At 38.5% G+C, this 16,921-nt stretch overlaps 1 protein-coding gene across 1 annotated transcript in view; it reads right to left on the reverse strand.

Annotated features, from left to right (window-relative positions):
* LOC127642430 (sphingosine-1-phosphate transporter SPNS2) overlaps window positions 1-16,921 on the reverse strand; it is a 99,702-nt gene that overhangs the window by 70,206 nt on the left and 12,575 nt on the right. The window contains exon 2 of the mRNA XM_052125048.1: window positions 6,154-6,219. Coding sequence (XP_051981008.1) covers window positions 6,154-6,219 — 66 coding nt within the window. The remainder of the gene's footprint in view (window positions 1-6,153; window positions 6,220-16,921) is intronic.

The raw sequence follows: 16,921 nt of genomic DNA on the forward strand, positions 1-16,921 counted from the left end.
TTTTTTGTGCCTCGCAGAGAAGTACCAAATTTTTAGACGCCACAAAAAAGAACTTCAACTTTTAAAAGCATGACTTCAGACACCTACATTCTGATATATGCATAGTTAAATGCCTAGGCTTTATTAGCGCAAGTACGCCTTAGAAGGTGGCTGCCTTTGTAGGCATTAGGCAACAAGGCAGCTCACTAGGTTTTGGAATAGATCTACAGAGACATAGAAGAAGAAGGGGGGTTATAGCTATGGTCTGAGTGTGAACAGCTGATAATACACAGATACAGTAGACGCTCCTCTCTGTCCAAGCCAAAGAAATCAGAAACTGTAATAACCATAATTAAAATGTAAGTGGAGAAGGGGACAATTGTGACTGTATAAACATACAGTGGAAGTACAGTCCTATGGAACGGCTGTTCATCTGTGTGGTAAGACATCTCACTTTTTAAATAATGCCTTTTGAAGGCTCATGGCTGTGTAAGCCAATATCCTGACACTTACAATCCACACCAAAAATTTCCTCCACATCCAAACCTCTGAATATAGCACATTCTTTGTACGGGTGCATGTAGTCAGACACCTGGGCTACAGTCATTCGCTTACAGACTGACTGGCCACAGACGGCAGGCAGCTATATAGGACACATGCCCCAGACTGATCGGCTATACGGAGACACGGACACATTGAAGTTGTGTCAGAGTTCAGAGCAGATCACAAGACTGCAGCAACAGATGGAATAGGCAGCAATGGTTCTAGACACACAAACCTCATATGCAGACAAGAGCTGCCATCTTTGGCCAGATGGCACTGCCCTCCTGACCTTTGGAGTAATATAGTCTAATCAGAGTTGAGTGTGAATGCATTGTGGTCAGAGATATGAAGTGACTGTATGAACTGTACATTCAAGTGAGTCTGTGAGGCCACATCCATGCTAATACATTTCCGTTTGTAATTTAAACTTTACTTCAGTTTCCTAATGATATAGTTTTCCCAAGTATGCAGTACAGGAGTTTCTTTTTTCAGTGGAGAATAACACTATTTTTGTGTGGATGAGGGGCATAAACATAGCAAAATCAATGTGTTTTCAAACTCAAATTTATTAGTGTGGACGTTGCCTGATTTCAAGAATTTCTTAAAAAAAAAATGTGTTATCTTGTTTTGTTCTCATTTAAATAATTATTAGTGGTCCTTGCAAAGGCAAGCATCACTATTACTATTGCTCATACTTGGGGTTAGGGTTGGACTACCTAGTAGCAACCACACAGAACACCCTGGCAACCACCCAAAGCACCCAACCATTGTAGCGGTGAGTTTTGCGCAGGCCAGCACCTTTTTACATATTTTGTTTTATTTTTTATTTATTTAGATCTAGTTTCTTATTTGTGTTGCTCTCAAAACAATTGCAAACCTTCCTCTCATTAGATGTTAGTCAGGTTTTATTTAGGTTGTATGAGAGCCTATCCTGAAGACCATTCCCTGCTGCGTCACTAAAGCGGCATTTAACCGCAGGGCATTTTAACATTCACCTGCCTAAATCTCATCTCCATCCATCTTCAGCAAACATTTCTCCTTGAGACGCAGAGAGGCCAACCAGATTCCCCATACCCTGCCCCCAAATGCCGATGTCACCTAACAAACAAAAGAACTGGAGGAGGCCCTCAGGACAGTAATACATCCAAGTTAACCCTCTCCTCTATCCTCATTCCATCTTAATTTTTTCCCTTTTTTATCATCTTTCCTCCTATCTTGCAGACATCCAGGTCAGCCTGTGGGTATTGTGGTTAGAAAATAGTCATTTCTAGTTCTGTGTCATCTATAATTGCTCTCTCCCACCAATCTGAAATGAGAATCTTTTATTCTGATAAATCTTTGGGTTAAACTCAGCTGGGACAAAAGCAATGAACCACAAGAGAAGAGCATCTAGTGACATTAGCATTCCAAGTGGGGTCAGATCTTGAAGGTTTGTCTTTGTTGACATGAGGTGAGGAAATTGACAAGTATGAGAGCCATGGGCAAAAGCACATTGTCTACAGCCTGGTAAAGTCAATATAGCACAGATAAGGTTACTTGGGGGCTGTCTATGTGTCCGTAACAAGCATAAACACAAAATTGTCTGGAAATAAGACACTGGCCATCACTTAAAAGACACAATCCAGACATCATGTATCACATAACTGTTACTGTAATATTTAAAAAAATCCAGTATGTTTGCTGGGGGTTTTACATTTATATTATATAATTGTTATATGAATGCATTAAGCAGACACCTTTATCCTGAGCAATTTACAGTACATGTATCTTTCATTTAAGGTATATATTTTATCTGTCCATAAATGCCCTGGGAATCAAACACATAGCCATGCTATTGCTAATGATACTGGAATGTTTTAAGGAGCAGAAGATAATTCATCTTAAAAATATGCAAAATTACTACATTAAATCAATGATACTTGGCACCTGAATCACACTGCGCTTTGCTAAGGTGTTAGTGTCTCATTGTTTGCAGTATGACCTCATCTCTGTTATGCCTGATACTCCAGTCTTCCCACAGGCCATCATTCACTGACATTACTGTATATTTACTGCCTTTTGTTATGAAAATAGCTCACCATCATGACAGATAGATTTTCAAAGAAAGGGCTACAAGTTGAATTACAAAAAGCTCCTCCTCCCAACTTGTCTCTGTATTTCACCTCCTGTTTTATGGTAGAGTGTCTTAGTAAGCTATTCTTAATTACATGCCTATTAAGACTTAATCTCAACATCTCTTTGTGGCATGTGCACATTAAGACATCCTGCTGCAGTCTGTAGATTTTGGGAAGGCTAACTAACCAAAGAAAAACCACAGAAGTGTCAAAAGAGACAAGGACTCTTCAGGGAGAGACATTGGTTTGCCATAGATGAAATAAAAAGAGAGCCAAAGATTAACATTTTAAAGTGGAGGAGAGAGAAGGGTGGGTGAAAAGAAAAAGAAGAAAGGTTGTATGTGTTTATTGGTTTCAGAGCTATAAAGGTTGAGTTTAAGGTGAAGTAATTTTTGTATTATTTTTAAATCTTTGTCCTGTTTCAGTTTACTATGGAGAGAAAACTATATGTTAGCCATTAGGAAGTTGATTTCCCTGAAGACTGTGGCGCTTTCAATATTGCTGTATTTGTATTGTGTTTGACCAGCTCATTATAGGAACTTTGACTCACCCAATTGTGTGAGTTTGGGGTGGGACTATGTGTTTTATTTGACAAATGAGAGACATGAGGCGTGTTTGGGAAACCTTTTTGAAAATAGTAATCATTGTACGATTCTGTTTGTTGCTGCTAGTGCTGCAAAAATTGCACACTTAACCTTTAAAGGAATAGTTCACCATAAATGAAAATTCTCTCATCATTTACTCACCCACGTGCCATCCGAAATATAACACAAATTATGATTTTTAGAAGAATATTTCAGTTCTGTAGATCCATGCAATGCAAGTGAATACGTGCCATAATTTTGACCCTCCAAAAAGCACATAAAGGCAGCATTAAAGTAATCCATATGACTCCAGTGTTTAAATCCATACATTCAAAAGTGATATGATAAGTGTGGGTGAGAAACAGATCACTATTTGAGACAAAATATTGGCACCTCTTCATTTGCATTTTATGGCTCAAAACAGCTGAGAAATACTTCTAAAAATCTTCATTTGAGTCCAGCAGAAGAAAGAAAGTCATACACATCTGGGATGGCATAAGGGTGAGTACATGATGAGAGAATTAAAATTTTCGGGTGTACTATTCCTTTAAGCAAGCATATAAGAGTATATCACAATGGGACACACTCCAGCTGATCTCACGTCATCCCCCCAGCACAAACTTGTCACACAGAGGTTCCCACCCAGTGGCAGAAGCATCTGAAATGTTGTTATATTGTGTGAAAACTGGTGTCAGACCGGGACCAGAGGCCAAACAAAGTGCGCCACTGGCACTTTCTCCACACTCTCACTCAGTTACCATGTGCACAGCTCAACCAAGGAACTTAGCTTAGCGGTTTGGAATGTGGACAAGCAGAGGTTCAACCACAGGTTGGGGTGTCACATGAATTTAAAAGATATTGAGATGCTCTTTCCCTACTGTTCCCATGTGCACTACATGACATGGCTCCATGGCAAATTTTCCTGAATAAGGGTATTATAAGTGTGTTTGAAGTAATTATTCATAGTGGAACATTTAGTTAATGTGATGTACTACACCTGTGTTTACTTTGCTAGGGAACCAGTGTTAACTTGAAGGAAACTGACTTCGTACATTCACTAAAAGTGACCTTTTGGCCAGTTGGTTGTAAGAAATTGCAGAAATGGCTCAGAAATGTAAAGTTCTGCGAAAATGTGTTCAGTATTATCATTTAATGCAATGAGTTTCTTTATGCATTAGCCACAAATATTTATGTTACCGTACCCCTCACTCATTTCTACAGTTATATAGTCAGTTAAATAATATAACTGAGTTGAATATTCATGCTCATTCAGGCTCGACAAAAAAAATTTCAAAGTGCAGGTAAAGATTTATTTGGCCCTTCTCCCAAAGAATCAAAATATACCACTCGTAAATACTGAAAGTTATATGCGCAAAAAGATTTTAAAGCCTCCATGGACCAGTGATTTTAATATTTCCAGACCAAATGAATGGGGGAACAGATAAACACTGAGCTGGATCTGAATCCCAGACATCCTCAACTATACATCTGCTCAATGAGGCTCTTTATGTGTATGTGTGTGCTTGTTGTATATATTCTTGCCTCTGTCTGTGCTTGTGTATGACTAAAAGTCATAAAAGTGTTGTATGTGTGTCCATACTTAACTATAATTTTTAGACAAAACTGTCACTCCAAAGTTAAAAAGTTAAACTAAATTAAAAAAAGAAACAAAATCTCCTTTTATTGAAATTTGTGGACATCCTAAATTGGAAAATCGATTCATAAATGAAGATAACACTTTCTTTTTTTAATATTAAAAGTTTTATTTTATGTCTAGTGTGTGGTTTGCTATTAGTCTATAGTAATCAATTTGCTTCATATAAAAACAATAAAAGTCTATAGTATGTCCCCATTTAGATGGCTAAATAAACGTGTGTGTATTCATGTAATCCCTCATGTACATTTTGGTATGTGTGTGAACGTTCACTCAGTTATAGTTTGTGTGTGCTAATGTTTAAATCACAGAGGGTCACTAAGCTCTCCAATAGGCCCTCCACACACTGACTCTCCTTTACAAAAACTATTTGACGTGGACCCAGCCCAGTTCAGGAAGCCCAACCCCAAAGCCCAACTCTCTGCATAAACCGTTACCCCTGTCACAAGCCTGCTGTTTCAACACTAAGCCCTCTCATTCACCCCCTCTCTATACATACTTCAACACCCACCACAAATAGCCTTTAATGATGTCATAATGCGTTAGCACATTTGTTACACATCACTGTCATCTGCATCTACCGAGTGAGCAATTATTAGTCTCTTTATTTTAGCATTTTAGCCATTTGAAATGTTATGCAAATTAAAGATAACAAAGAATCTATGCATCAGTGAACTAACAAGAGCTCAGTGTGCTCCAGAATAAACTTACCTTTTCCTCCCATTAAATTACCGCTCTTGCAGTGTTAGGCATCCAATGCAGAACCATTACCTTTTCCTGTAACAACCAGACTGAAAAAAAACATGTACTGCTTCCTCTGCACCTCACTGGAGTTTTAACAGCATATTTAGGGATTACATTTATTCCATATAGAACTATTGGAAAACTTATGTAATTTCCTCCTTGTACTGGTCAGATGTAATAGTCGGAGCACAGTGCAGGGTGGATCTCCCTCTAATCCAAACAACTTTGCCAGTCTACTGCTTTGTTAAAGCCAAACAAGTGCTTCAAGCACAGCCAATTACACTGGCTTTGGGAAGGACGGGGGTGGAGTGCAGCACCTCATCCATACTTTTTCTCCTTTGTTATCCCTGTCACTCCAGCTGCAGGGAGCTTAATGGTTTTTAGACCACTCTACCACCTCATGTCAGTGATTAGTCAGTGTGTGTGTGTGTGTGTGTGTGTGTGTGTGTGTGTGTGTGCGCGCGCATGTTTGTGAGAGTGTGTGCATGCTGCATGATTGAAAAACCATGGAATTATGGAATTATGAGAGACTTACCTGTTTGCAACAAGCCAGCTCCACTGTCTCCAATGTTAAAATGCTTCTGTATGTCAAGGAGTACACCTGAAAAAAAAAACCAAGAGAGAGATTAGAATTGGTTCTGTTACGCAAGTTTGGCCTTTAAGCAAAACAATGTGAGTTACTGTAAGTACAGCAATTGAGTCTCTATTTGAAATCATAATTACTGAATTAACTTTCAGGGATCTTTTGTGCTAAGCATTTATAAAGCATTACAAATATTAACAGGTTTTAAGATCTTATTATTATATTTCATCCCACTCCTCAATAACAGAACAATCATAGGCCTAAAAGTAAGAAGGTGTGTAATCCTAAAAAAGAGGATGAACTTGGCATTCAAACAAACACACACACATATACGCTTCCACTCTGGGCTGTTTGTGTTTAATTTTCAGGGCGTACAAATATACATAAATATCTGAGGGCAATAAAACGTAGTTTGTAAACGGCAAACTGTCCATGTCATCATATTTCACCAGAAGTGCGTAATCAAGATTTCAAAAAAATCTCTTGCAAAAGGAATCTATCATTGTAATCACATCAATACTTAATCAATTTTCAGAGTATGTAACGTGTTATCTTTTGCACCTTCAGAGCATATTGTGTTGCTATGGATTTTAGCTTTAGTTGTGTGTGCATATTATATGTGTGTGATTTGACCAGGAATTTGAAGAGCTCTTGATAAGGTCATAACTCCCTTATTTGTGTAATTGTAGCTTTCGTGTTGTTGCCTTCAAATCAGCAGCCTCTAATCTCAACATTACTTATTTTTCATCACTTTAAAGTTATAAATTGAGCCTTTCAAACCATTAAACTGTCTAATTCTTTAGACATATGCTTTGATCTTCCAATTGTGAAAAAAGCAAGCACACTTTCAGACACTTCAAGATTGGTCTAAATGCTAGGAGAGGCTGTAAACAGGACCTGTGACTGACAACCAATGAAATTAGACAAGTGCAACAGAGATCCAACTCCTGAAAACCGCCTGGTTGCGCTTGATATTATCATGATGTTTTATCTCTTTGAACCTCTGAACAGTCTTTTATGAATGGAGAGATAAAGAGATTAGCTTTGTAGGCTGCAATTCACACGCACCCAGATCACCTAAACACCTAGTATTTAAACATCTCTTAATTAACTTCTCAGTGCTGCCTGAATAGATACGTCATGCTTTTTAAGGGCACATAAGACAGGAGTGGCTGTGAAAAATATAAATAATGATGATCTGTCTCTGCAGTGACTGTTACAGCAGTGGCTTTAGTCATCTTCGAGTTTCGTCTCAATTGGTTGGCGGTTTCCCATCGCCACCCGTTTTGACTTGTCACTGGCATGTTGCAGTGCAAAGAAATACACAGAAGAAGCGCTCAGGCAGGTTCAGGCTTGCCCGCACATAGTGGCAAATACAACATTCCTGTCACACCAAATGCCACCTGCTCGCATTCCTGCAGTGCAAATGTGATTTTACTTTCAAATGTATTTTCTGAAAAATAGTTAAAGCATAATATGTTCATGAGCCTTTTTATTCAACATCAGGATTTGAGATAAAGAGTGAAATGAATGTACTTTATAAGGAAAAGTGTATATCATAGTACCTCAAACTGGCGACCATTTGTTTTAAGTTTAACTATTTTAAAATCATCTTTTTGTCTTGACTAGTTCATTTTAAATGGCCCTGTGGTGTGACAAATATCAAAAGTTTTCAAAGTACATATCCCATGTAGTCTTGGTTAATATGAGCTCATAAAATAATTATTTTATAAATAATAATAATTAGTATTATTAAATAATTTGCCAAATGCTGTTTAAAATAGTTTTAGATGGAGTGGCATGTCACAGCGGAGGATGTAAACTTGGATGGATGGATGGATGGATGGATGGATGGATGGATGGATGGATGGATGGATGGATGGATGGATGGATGGATGGCATCATGTAAATATGGCAGCACCCTCAACAGGTAAAAGTCTTCGACATGTATTTCTGTGTGATATGCAACAACAAAGCCATTGTGGTGTTATGAATATAGCTGAATATCTTCCGATGTCCCAGGATGTGAACAGCTCTGAGTAAAACTTCTGAGTTGCCATCTTATAGTTACAGCACTGTAATTCCCACATGACTTGAATGCAGCATTTTCCTATCGTCCTTGAAATAAAAATGCATGTGGACGTGGCCTTGGCCAGTTTGAACATGGCTTTTTTAAGCCATCATATATTTCTAGTTGGCCATGTCAAGGGCTAAAAAATGTCAAGTTAAACTTGAAGCATATTGGAACTTGTTGGTTGTTCTTTTCAGTTCTCACAGAAACATTTGCACCCTGCTGTACTTGATGAGCAGATATGGGGTGTTGGCTTTTCACTCTCTTCTCTTTGCTCAGGAGTTACAGGGTGATCCCTCCCTTTGCTGTCACTCTAAACTGAGGCAGTATTCTAATTACCTTGGTCAAACTCCTCCATTGCCCCCCATCCCTCAATTCCTCCATCTCTCACTCTCCTCCCACTGGGTGGGGGATCCCTGTGCCAGATGGTGCTACATGACTCCCATCTCAACCGAGACTGCACCTGCCAACCCTCATGCCTGCCAAAGACACAACCTCAACCACCATGCTCTTCCTACCAAAACTCCCACAGCCACAACCAATATAAACAGTGAGTGTGTGTGAATTTGTGTCTGTATGATGATATGATGGATTAACTTTGTAAAACATAAACTTTATTAAAGAAAGTATTCTTTATAAACAATGATTTGAAGAAGCTTATTGCTGATCATGTTCTCAGGTTAATTTCTTAACTTTCTGAAGGAAAGACATTTATCTCTGAGAGGCTGGTACTTGTAGGTCAGTGTGTGCTCTACACAACACCAGACCATTTGAGCAACTATCATATAAGTGAAATATGTGTTCTCTTTGGCAGGCAGTACTGTTCACAATGTGATTTGCCATAAATTCTTCTCTTTATCTTCTCTTCTTGCTACCCTTCTTTTTCTCTGAAAAAGATTCACTGCTCAAAAGAAACAAAACAGCACCTCACTTCAGAATTTTCAGAGAAACCTCTCATGACGCTCTGACTAAATGTTGTATCATATTGTAAAACCTGGCTATGTGGGTGATGCCACCAAAGGTGATGCAAATGCCTCAAATCGCAACAGTAGAATCATCTTCGACCTTCCAGTGTCCACCCTGATACCATCAGCCTAGAGGTGTTGCCATAGTAACATGGCCAAGGTGCACATAGAGGAGGGAAAGGTCGGCTGATGATTGGTCAAATCTTACTGATGAGGGTGTAAAAAGGTATCTAAGATATCTTAATTTATCTTGTGTAGCCAAAACCTGATTTGATTCTAAAGAAGCAGAATCATTTTAGCTGGTACAGTCACCTGCATTGCACTTTGTTGCAGCCCATATAAGAATAATACTGAGCTGTGTTGTAATTACATTGCTTAAATGCAGAAACCGCCACAGACAATAAGAGGTAAAAGAATGCAGCTCTGCCAGTTGTAACTGCTCTATTATGGGTTCCTTGTATGAAACACATTACTGGACGAGTATGAGAGCCAACAGCAATTAAGTGGAGTGAAAAAATTCTGTTACAGCATAACTACAGAATAAAATATGCTTTGATATCTGAACTGATATATAATATGATATGGTTATCACCTCCATATATAGGTGTTTGACCTGAAAATAGATAAATGCATAAAAGAGTTTTTGTTTGTTTTTGGTTTTTACATTCCATTCCTTTTCAAATGTGCATTTGTAATTACTAATAAATACATATGATATAATCGTTAGAAGATAAATAGATAGATCTCCATAGACGGACGGATGGTCAGTCAGTCGGTCGGTCGGATGGATGGATGATAGTAACTAGCTAGCCAACTAACTAGCTAACTAACTAACTAACTGACTAACTAGTTAACTAGTCAGACAGTCAGTAAGTCAGTCAGTTAGTTGGTTCCCTGTATAATTCACAGCATTTTCTTTCATATGTAAACAAAATGGACATTATAACTGAAATATATAGGAAATATATTGGAAGTATATTGGAATAGAAAGCTTGTGAATCAGAACCTAATCAAATCTGGAAATCTGTATGGACACCCAGCCTGAAGGTTTGTTAGAATGTAATATATTGTTATTTAATCCTAGCTTAGCAAATTAATTAATGGAAAAAGCCCCTGATGCTCAGTTTTCAAATTCCATGATAGAACATTAATTAAGTCCTGGCTTTGTAATAATATAAATCAAAGGTACTACTTCAGATTCAATATCATCGTTTGGTTACAAATCGCACCAGTGAAACAGCAATGCAAACAGACAGTAGAATGAGAGAGAGAGAGAGTCCATTGTTTTCTTGCACACTAGTTTCATTATCCTAAATGCTAATGTAACATTGACCCATTCGTGTGGGTCTCCAACATATCAGCTGATTGGTGCACCGAAATGGCGATATGCTAATATTGAGGATAGTCTGTTGCGATGCAGCGAGAGACTGCAGTGCATATGAATGATGTCTTTCGAAATGGAATCCAATATGCTTTCACAAAAGTGACTTTCCCAGGAGATCCATTGGTTACTCTCCAGTGGACTGGCCAATAGCATTTTGAAGAAAGCTCTGAGGGTCAGGATGAGCAAATCAGTTCTGTTAATGTGTCTAGTGCTTTCACAATCTCAGAGGAATTCATTCAAGGTTGCAGTGAAGCTATATAATGGATCCTGGAAGCTAAAATGCTATATGCCCTCCTACATTTAATTTACACAAGACGGCATGATGCTATCTGAGACATACATTGTTGGACCCACATTTACTTGATCTGATAAGTGTGTGTAGATAGAAGCGAGGTTGTCAGTTTAAGTGCTTGTTTGGGGAGAGTGTGTTATAATAGAGTATGAGCTAATTGCAAAGAGAGACCAAAGGAGTTTGCATTTGGAAATACTGACCTAGTCACACAGATATGGCAACATGTATGCAAGTGTGTAAGAAATCATCTCTCTGAGTTTGATATAAAAATGATTTATCATATTGCAGATTATTATGCAGAGGCAATTTAGTAAGCAAATTGTAGTTTGATTTCACCTAATAGTGTAACACTATGGCTCTGTAGTACTATGCAGTAGCGGTTTTAACCACCATGCAAACCACGCATTTGCATGGGGCCCAAGACGTCGGGGGCCCCCCGGCCCGAGTAGAAAACCTCTGCAAAAACGCTTGAGGGGTGACATGTTGTTCTGGGTACACACACGAATGCGCTGTTGTCTACAGTCTATGAGTGGTTTACTTAGCCACCGGGTTCGGGTCAGTAGGACTTTGGGTTCGAATTTGTAATTTATGAAAAACATATACAGGCCTTCCAAACTTGTTTCGCCCATGCGTGCTCACTCACACAGATACATGCAAATAGATGAGGGGCTTCTACTCTGTTTTCCATTGTTTTTCTATGTAAACAGGCACTGGAACTTTACTGCTGTACCGCGTCTTGCTGACCGGCAAATTTTTAGACACTGTGTCAAGTTATAAATAACTTCAGATTTCCAAAACGCATGTCGAGACACCTGCGTTCTATTTCATTCGTTGCGCTGCGTCTAGACTGTTTTTAGCAATGTTGTTTTATTTTAATTTTTTTACTTTGCTCTAGTGTGCTGAGGGGCCGCTGTGGCTTGTATATTTACTATTACAATACTGTAACGAATGTTGCCTATGATGGTTAGCCTACATAAAATACAGCCTTTTACAACATGATGAACAAATACAATGCAGCATTTGAATATAAGCTCCAGGTGAAAGTAAATAAGACAGATCTTTATTACTATTGAATACAACAAATCCTCAAAGTAATAATAATAATAATACTGTATCATATTATAATGACAATCTGGACAACAATATATAATTGTTGGGATATAATATTAATATATACTATAATGCAGCATTTCTGGAGAGAGAGCCACACGCAGCTGCCGTGTGTGTTTGTGTTTTATGTCTTTTTGTTTCATTAAATATTACTTTGACTGTTCAGCAGGTTCCCGCCTCCTCCTTGCCAATTTTATATTGTTACATATTCCTATCCGAACTGTACCAAATATAAAACTGAATTTCAAAATGTTACTGGGTGAATTAGTAGGTTTTGCACACCCTGTCCACACACACACACACACGTTGTGTTTCCATGTTTTATGGGGACTTTCCATAGACATAATGGTTTTTATACTGTTCAAACTTTATATTCTATCCCCTAAACCTAACCCTCACAGAAAACTTTCTGCATTTTTACCTTTTCAAAAAACATAATTTAGTATGATTTATAAGCTGTTTTCCTCATGGGGACCGACAAAATGTCCCCACAAGGTCAAAAATTTCGGGTTTTACTATCCTTATGGGGACATTTGGTCCCCACAAAGTGATAAATACACGCTCACACACACACACACACACACACACACACAAACACAACCAATATTGTTTTTTATCACTATATTGTGGAAAATCTGGAAAACATGAATTAATTATCTTTAACTAGATTTGTATTTCATTAAACGTTTGGAATGTACTTGGCTACAATGGCTGATAAGAAGAATTACAAATTCTGATTAAAAATACATTTTGTAATTTTTTTGAAAAATTCAGGGTTGGTTGGTTGCTTGGGGCCTCAGAAATCGTAAACCCGACCCTGGTGCTATGAAAACATTCCTCTGTTTGTTTGAGTTGCCCATCAAGCCCGGCACAGCAACATTGGCTCAGTCAGTTTATGTGGGACTATCTGTTTGTACAATCAATGGAAGCCAAGGGGGAATTTTCTGTAATCTATTTAAAAAAATATATGTTGCATGGTGATGCTGGTAGTACAGACATTACACAGTTCTGCTTTAAACTATCCATTCACTTAAACAGAAAATGCTTTATAGTTTGAAACTGCAATATCATTTATCCATCATTTTTATCCATCAAATGCTTTTGCATTATTTCTGCATTGAAAAGTACCTGTTCTCATGGCTACATAGCTCTCTCTCTCTCAGATGTGGCAGTTCGGGAGAGAGCCACACGCAGCTGCCGTGTGTGTTTGTGTTTTGTGTATTTTTGATTCATTAAATAATACTTTGACTGTTCAGCCGGTTCCCGCCTCCTCCTTGCCAATTTTATATTGTTAGATAGGCCTATACGAAGCATAACAAGGAAGAAAAGCACCAGGTTCTGAAACAAATGCTTCAAACGAGCCAGGTGTGCAATTCATGGACATACCTTGTGAAAGTGTGTGATTCTGTATTAATTCCCTTAAGGCTTGCCTTAGAATGCGTATGTAGCTTTCAGTGAGTAAAGGAATTATGTTCAGAAAAAAACAGACTGCTGTGCCTCCGCTTTCTGATGTAATTTTAGTGTAAGAAAAAAATTATAAAAAATGCTCATTAACAGAATCACTAGGTATTACAATCAGTGTTTGTGATTATATGCAGCTGAGTGCGATGAAAACGTCCAAATCAGTTTGACATATTCCCAGTTCTTCAGTAAAGCTCATTGGTTACTTGACAAGGACACAAGATGTGATAGAAAAAAAAATTCTAACAGTTTTGATGTTCTTTTCCATTGCTGGAACCATTAACTCAACAGGGAATCCTGACAGTCAAGTGAATAACGATCTCGATAAACCTCAATTAACAAGTGGGGCTTGGAGCATTGCCTCCCTTGATTTGTCTCGAACTCCCTCAGAAACTTCTGATGCCCCCGACCTGACTGAGAGCCACATTATCAAGGGGCACTCCGCCCCCTGAACTGATGGTGAAATGATCAACATTGCCCCACCCAAAATATAGTGCCCCACCAAAGTACTGCATCCTAGTACCAGCCCTGGCTTGGAATGACATGAAGGTGAGTAAATTATGAGAAAATGGCATTTTTGAGTGAACTGTCCCTTTAAATGAAACATAACTCCATTCAGTCTACTGAATTATGAAAGAGAAACCTTTGAGCAATAGTAATCAGTAAGAGGAAAGAAAACTAGAAAAGAAAGTAAAGCTTCTAGGTATAGACAGAACTCTGAATGTGTGTTTGGCTGGTCAAACTACAGTACAAATGTACATTTCCATATCCTGTGTAATGTTACTCTCTGTGGTAAGAAATTGTTTCCTTTCTGCTCTGTTATGAAGTTCCCTCCCTCATTCTTTTCATTCTTTAAAACCACTGGTACACCGTACCACTGCTTACACATCCTAAAGCTCTCATCCCTTTACAGTATTTTTCTTTCCTCCTTTCCATCGCTTTCTTCTCATTTTCTTCTCTGCATCTCTCTCTCTTCTCAGCTTGGGAGGATCCTTCTTAATGTCTCACAATGATCAATATAACAACACCTTGGCATGGAGAAATTACACATGTGCCTCTAAACGAGAGAGTGAAAAAAAAGAGTAAGAGACTGTGTTACCCATGTTAACCATTCCCACATATATGAGTTTGCTTGCAAATTGTCTGCTTCCTTACAGCAAGCCCAACCTTCCTAAATGCAGATGCAAGGAAGAAGCTGACCACAAGTATGCATATACCAGGTCCATTGATTTCCCACTGGCCTGCGCCACAAGCAAGAGCTTTTTCCGCTCAGCATTTTAACCATCACACAGTCAATATAAACACAATGCAGATGTCAAAGGACCGTGGGTGTGTTTAAGCAGGCGTGTGCGGGTGTTTTGGAATTCCTTTACACTTTTGTACCAGTAGTTCCTCATTACTGCTTCACCCACAAGTGGGTTGCCAGTGCAGCTTGTTGGTGTGTTGTGCTGCTTGCTCACTGCTCTGCTGATCTGAGACTGGTTTTCGGGTGTGTGTTTGTGTGCACGTGTGTGTGTATTTATCACTTTGTGGGGACCAAATGTCCCCATAAGGATAGTAAAACCCAACATTTTTGACCTTGTGGGGACATTTTGTCGGTCCCTATGAGGAAAACAGCTTACAATCAAACTAAATTATGTTTTTTGAAAATGTAAAAATGCAGAAAGTTTTCTGTGAGGTTTAGGTTTAGGGGTAGGGTAAGGTTATGGTTAGGGGATAGAATATATAGTTTGTACAGTATAAAAACCATTATGTCTATGGAAAGTCTCCATAAAACATCAATAGCGCATCAATAATTCATCAGAGAAATATCCTCTGAACTGTGAGCCAATGTATAGCTGTGCTGTGATCTGGGTGCACTGGTGCAAGTCAAAGATCTCCCAGACTCCCTGATATGCCCTCAGATACTCCACATCACAGAGTACTGCTATAAAAATGCTGTTAGGGTGTGTACAGTCAGTAAATTCTCTGCTGTAGCATATAGAAGCATATAGAAGACATTTAGAAACCACAGAAACCATAACCATGTCAATGAGTCAGTTACGGTCTGGAACACCACAATTCTGAAACAAAAACTGTTCGGCCTGATGGTGGAAAAGCAGCTAGATATTCTGTACACTTACTACTGCACACTGTGACACATAATCAGACACATAATGACAATAAAAAACTTATGCTAATCATAAACACCCTGAGATCATTGTTACAGATTTTGCCTATACAATTACATTTATGCATTTGGCAGACACATTTATCCCTAGTGCACTTACAGTGCACTTATTACATGGGCGATGCCCCGGAAGAACCTGAAGTTAAGTGCATTGCTCAAGGATACAGTGGTGATGGCTGAGGGACCAAACTGACAACCTTCTGCTTTCTAGTTCTGTGCTTTAACCCACTATGCCACGACCACATTTAGTGTATGGTACACTGTATAGAGCACATTTCAAACACACCCACACATTCGCAAAGGCTTTAATTAAGTGAGCTACTGACCACATTGAGCAATTTTGTGGATCACATTTAGTAGGAGAGAAAGCAGTTCTACAGTGGTCCTCTGACAGACAGTGGAGTGCAATTACCGCTGCCCTCACGCTACCATGAACATCTGTCAGCCAGCTCTGACGCTAACCTTGACATCTATCCTGTTAGATTTGTGCTACTGTTCAAAACATAGAGAAGCTTCACTAACCCTCCCTTATCCACTTCAAATGATCCTGTTGAAGGGAAGGTGCACCCAAAAATGAAAAATCTGTCAATATTTACTCTTCATCATATTGTGCCAAAGCCGTCTGATTATGATAACGTACAAAGCTTAACTGTCTTACGTTCTGCTGACTGACGGCAGATCTGTATCTGTAATCCCGATGCTTTGCTTTTTATTATTTATTTTACATAACAGAGAGGGATTGCTGTAATTATAAGGGTTTATTTTTTTCCCCTAATGAGATTCAAAAAGGAAAAATCTGTAAATATTTACTCTACATCAGGTTGTTCCAAACCCATATGACTTTCTTGCTTTCATCGTAAACAAAACAAGATGTCCATACATTGAAAGTGAATGGTGACTAAGGCTGTCAGTCCATAACTTTCTGCCTAACTTCACTTTTTGTGTTTTATAGAAGGAAGGAAATTTAAATGGGGTTGGAACGACATAAATGTGAGTAAATAAAGACCTTCATTTTCATTTTTGGGTTAACTATCCCTTTAAAATCTATTAGTTAGAGTTCATGATACCAACCAATCAACACCAACCAATTTTAAATAACAGTTTCAAAATCATCTGATCAACCAATAACTGGAGTAAATTCCGCTGACTGACGACAGACAAGCCTCATTTGTAATCCTGATGCTTTGCTCTTAATATTTATTTTACATAACACAGAGGGATTACTGTAATTATGAGGGCTTTTTGTTTTTTGCCCTTAATGAGATTT

Source organism: Xyrauchen texanus, chromosome 4, assembly GCF_025860055.1.
Source record: "Xyrauchen texanus isolate HMW12.3.18 chromosome 4, RBS_HiC_50CHRs, whole genome shotgun sequence".
Lineage (NCBI taxonomy): Eukaryota > Metazoa > Chordata > Actinopteri > Cypriniformes > Catostomidae > Xyrauchen > Xyrauchen texanus.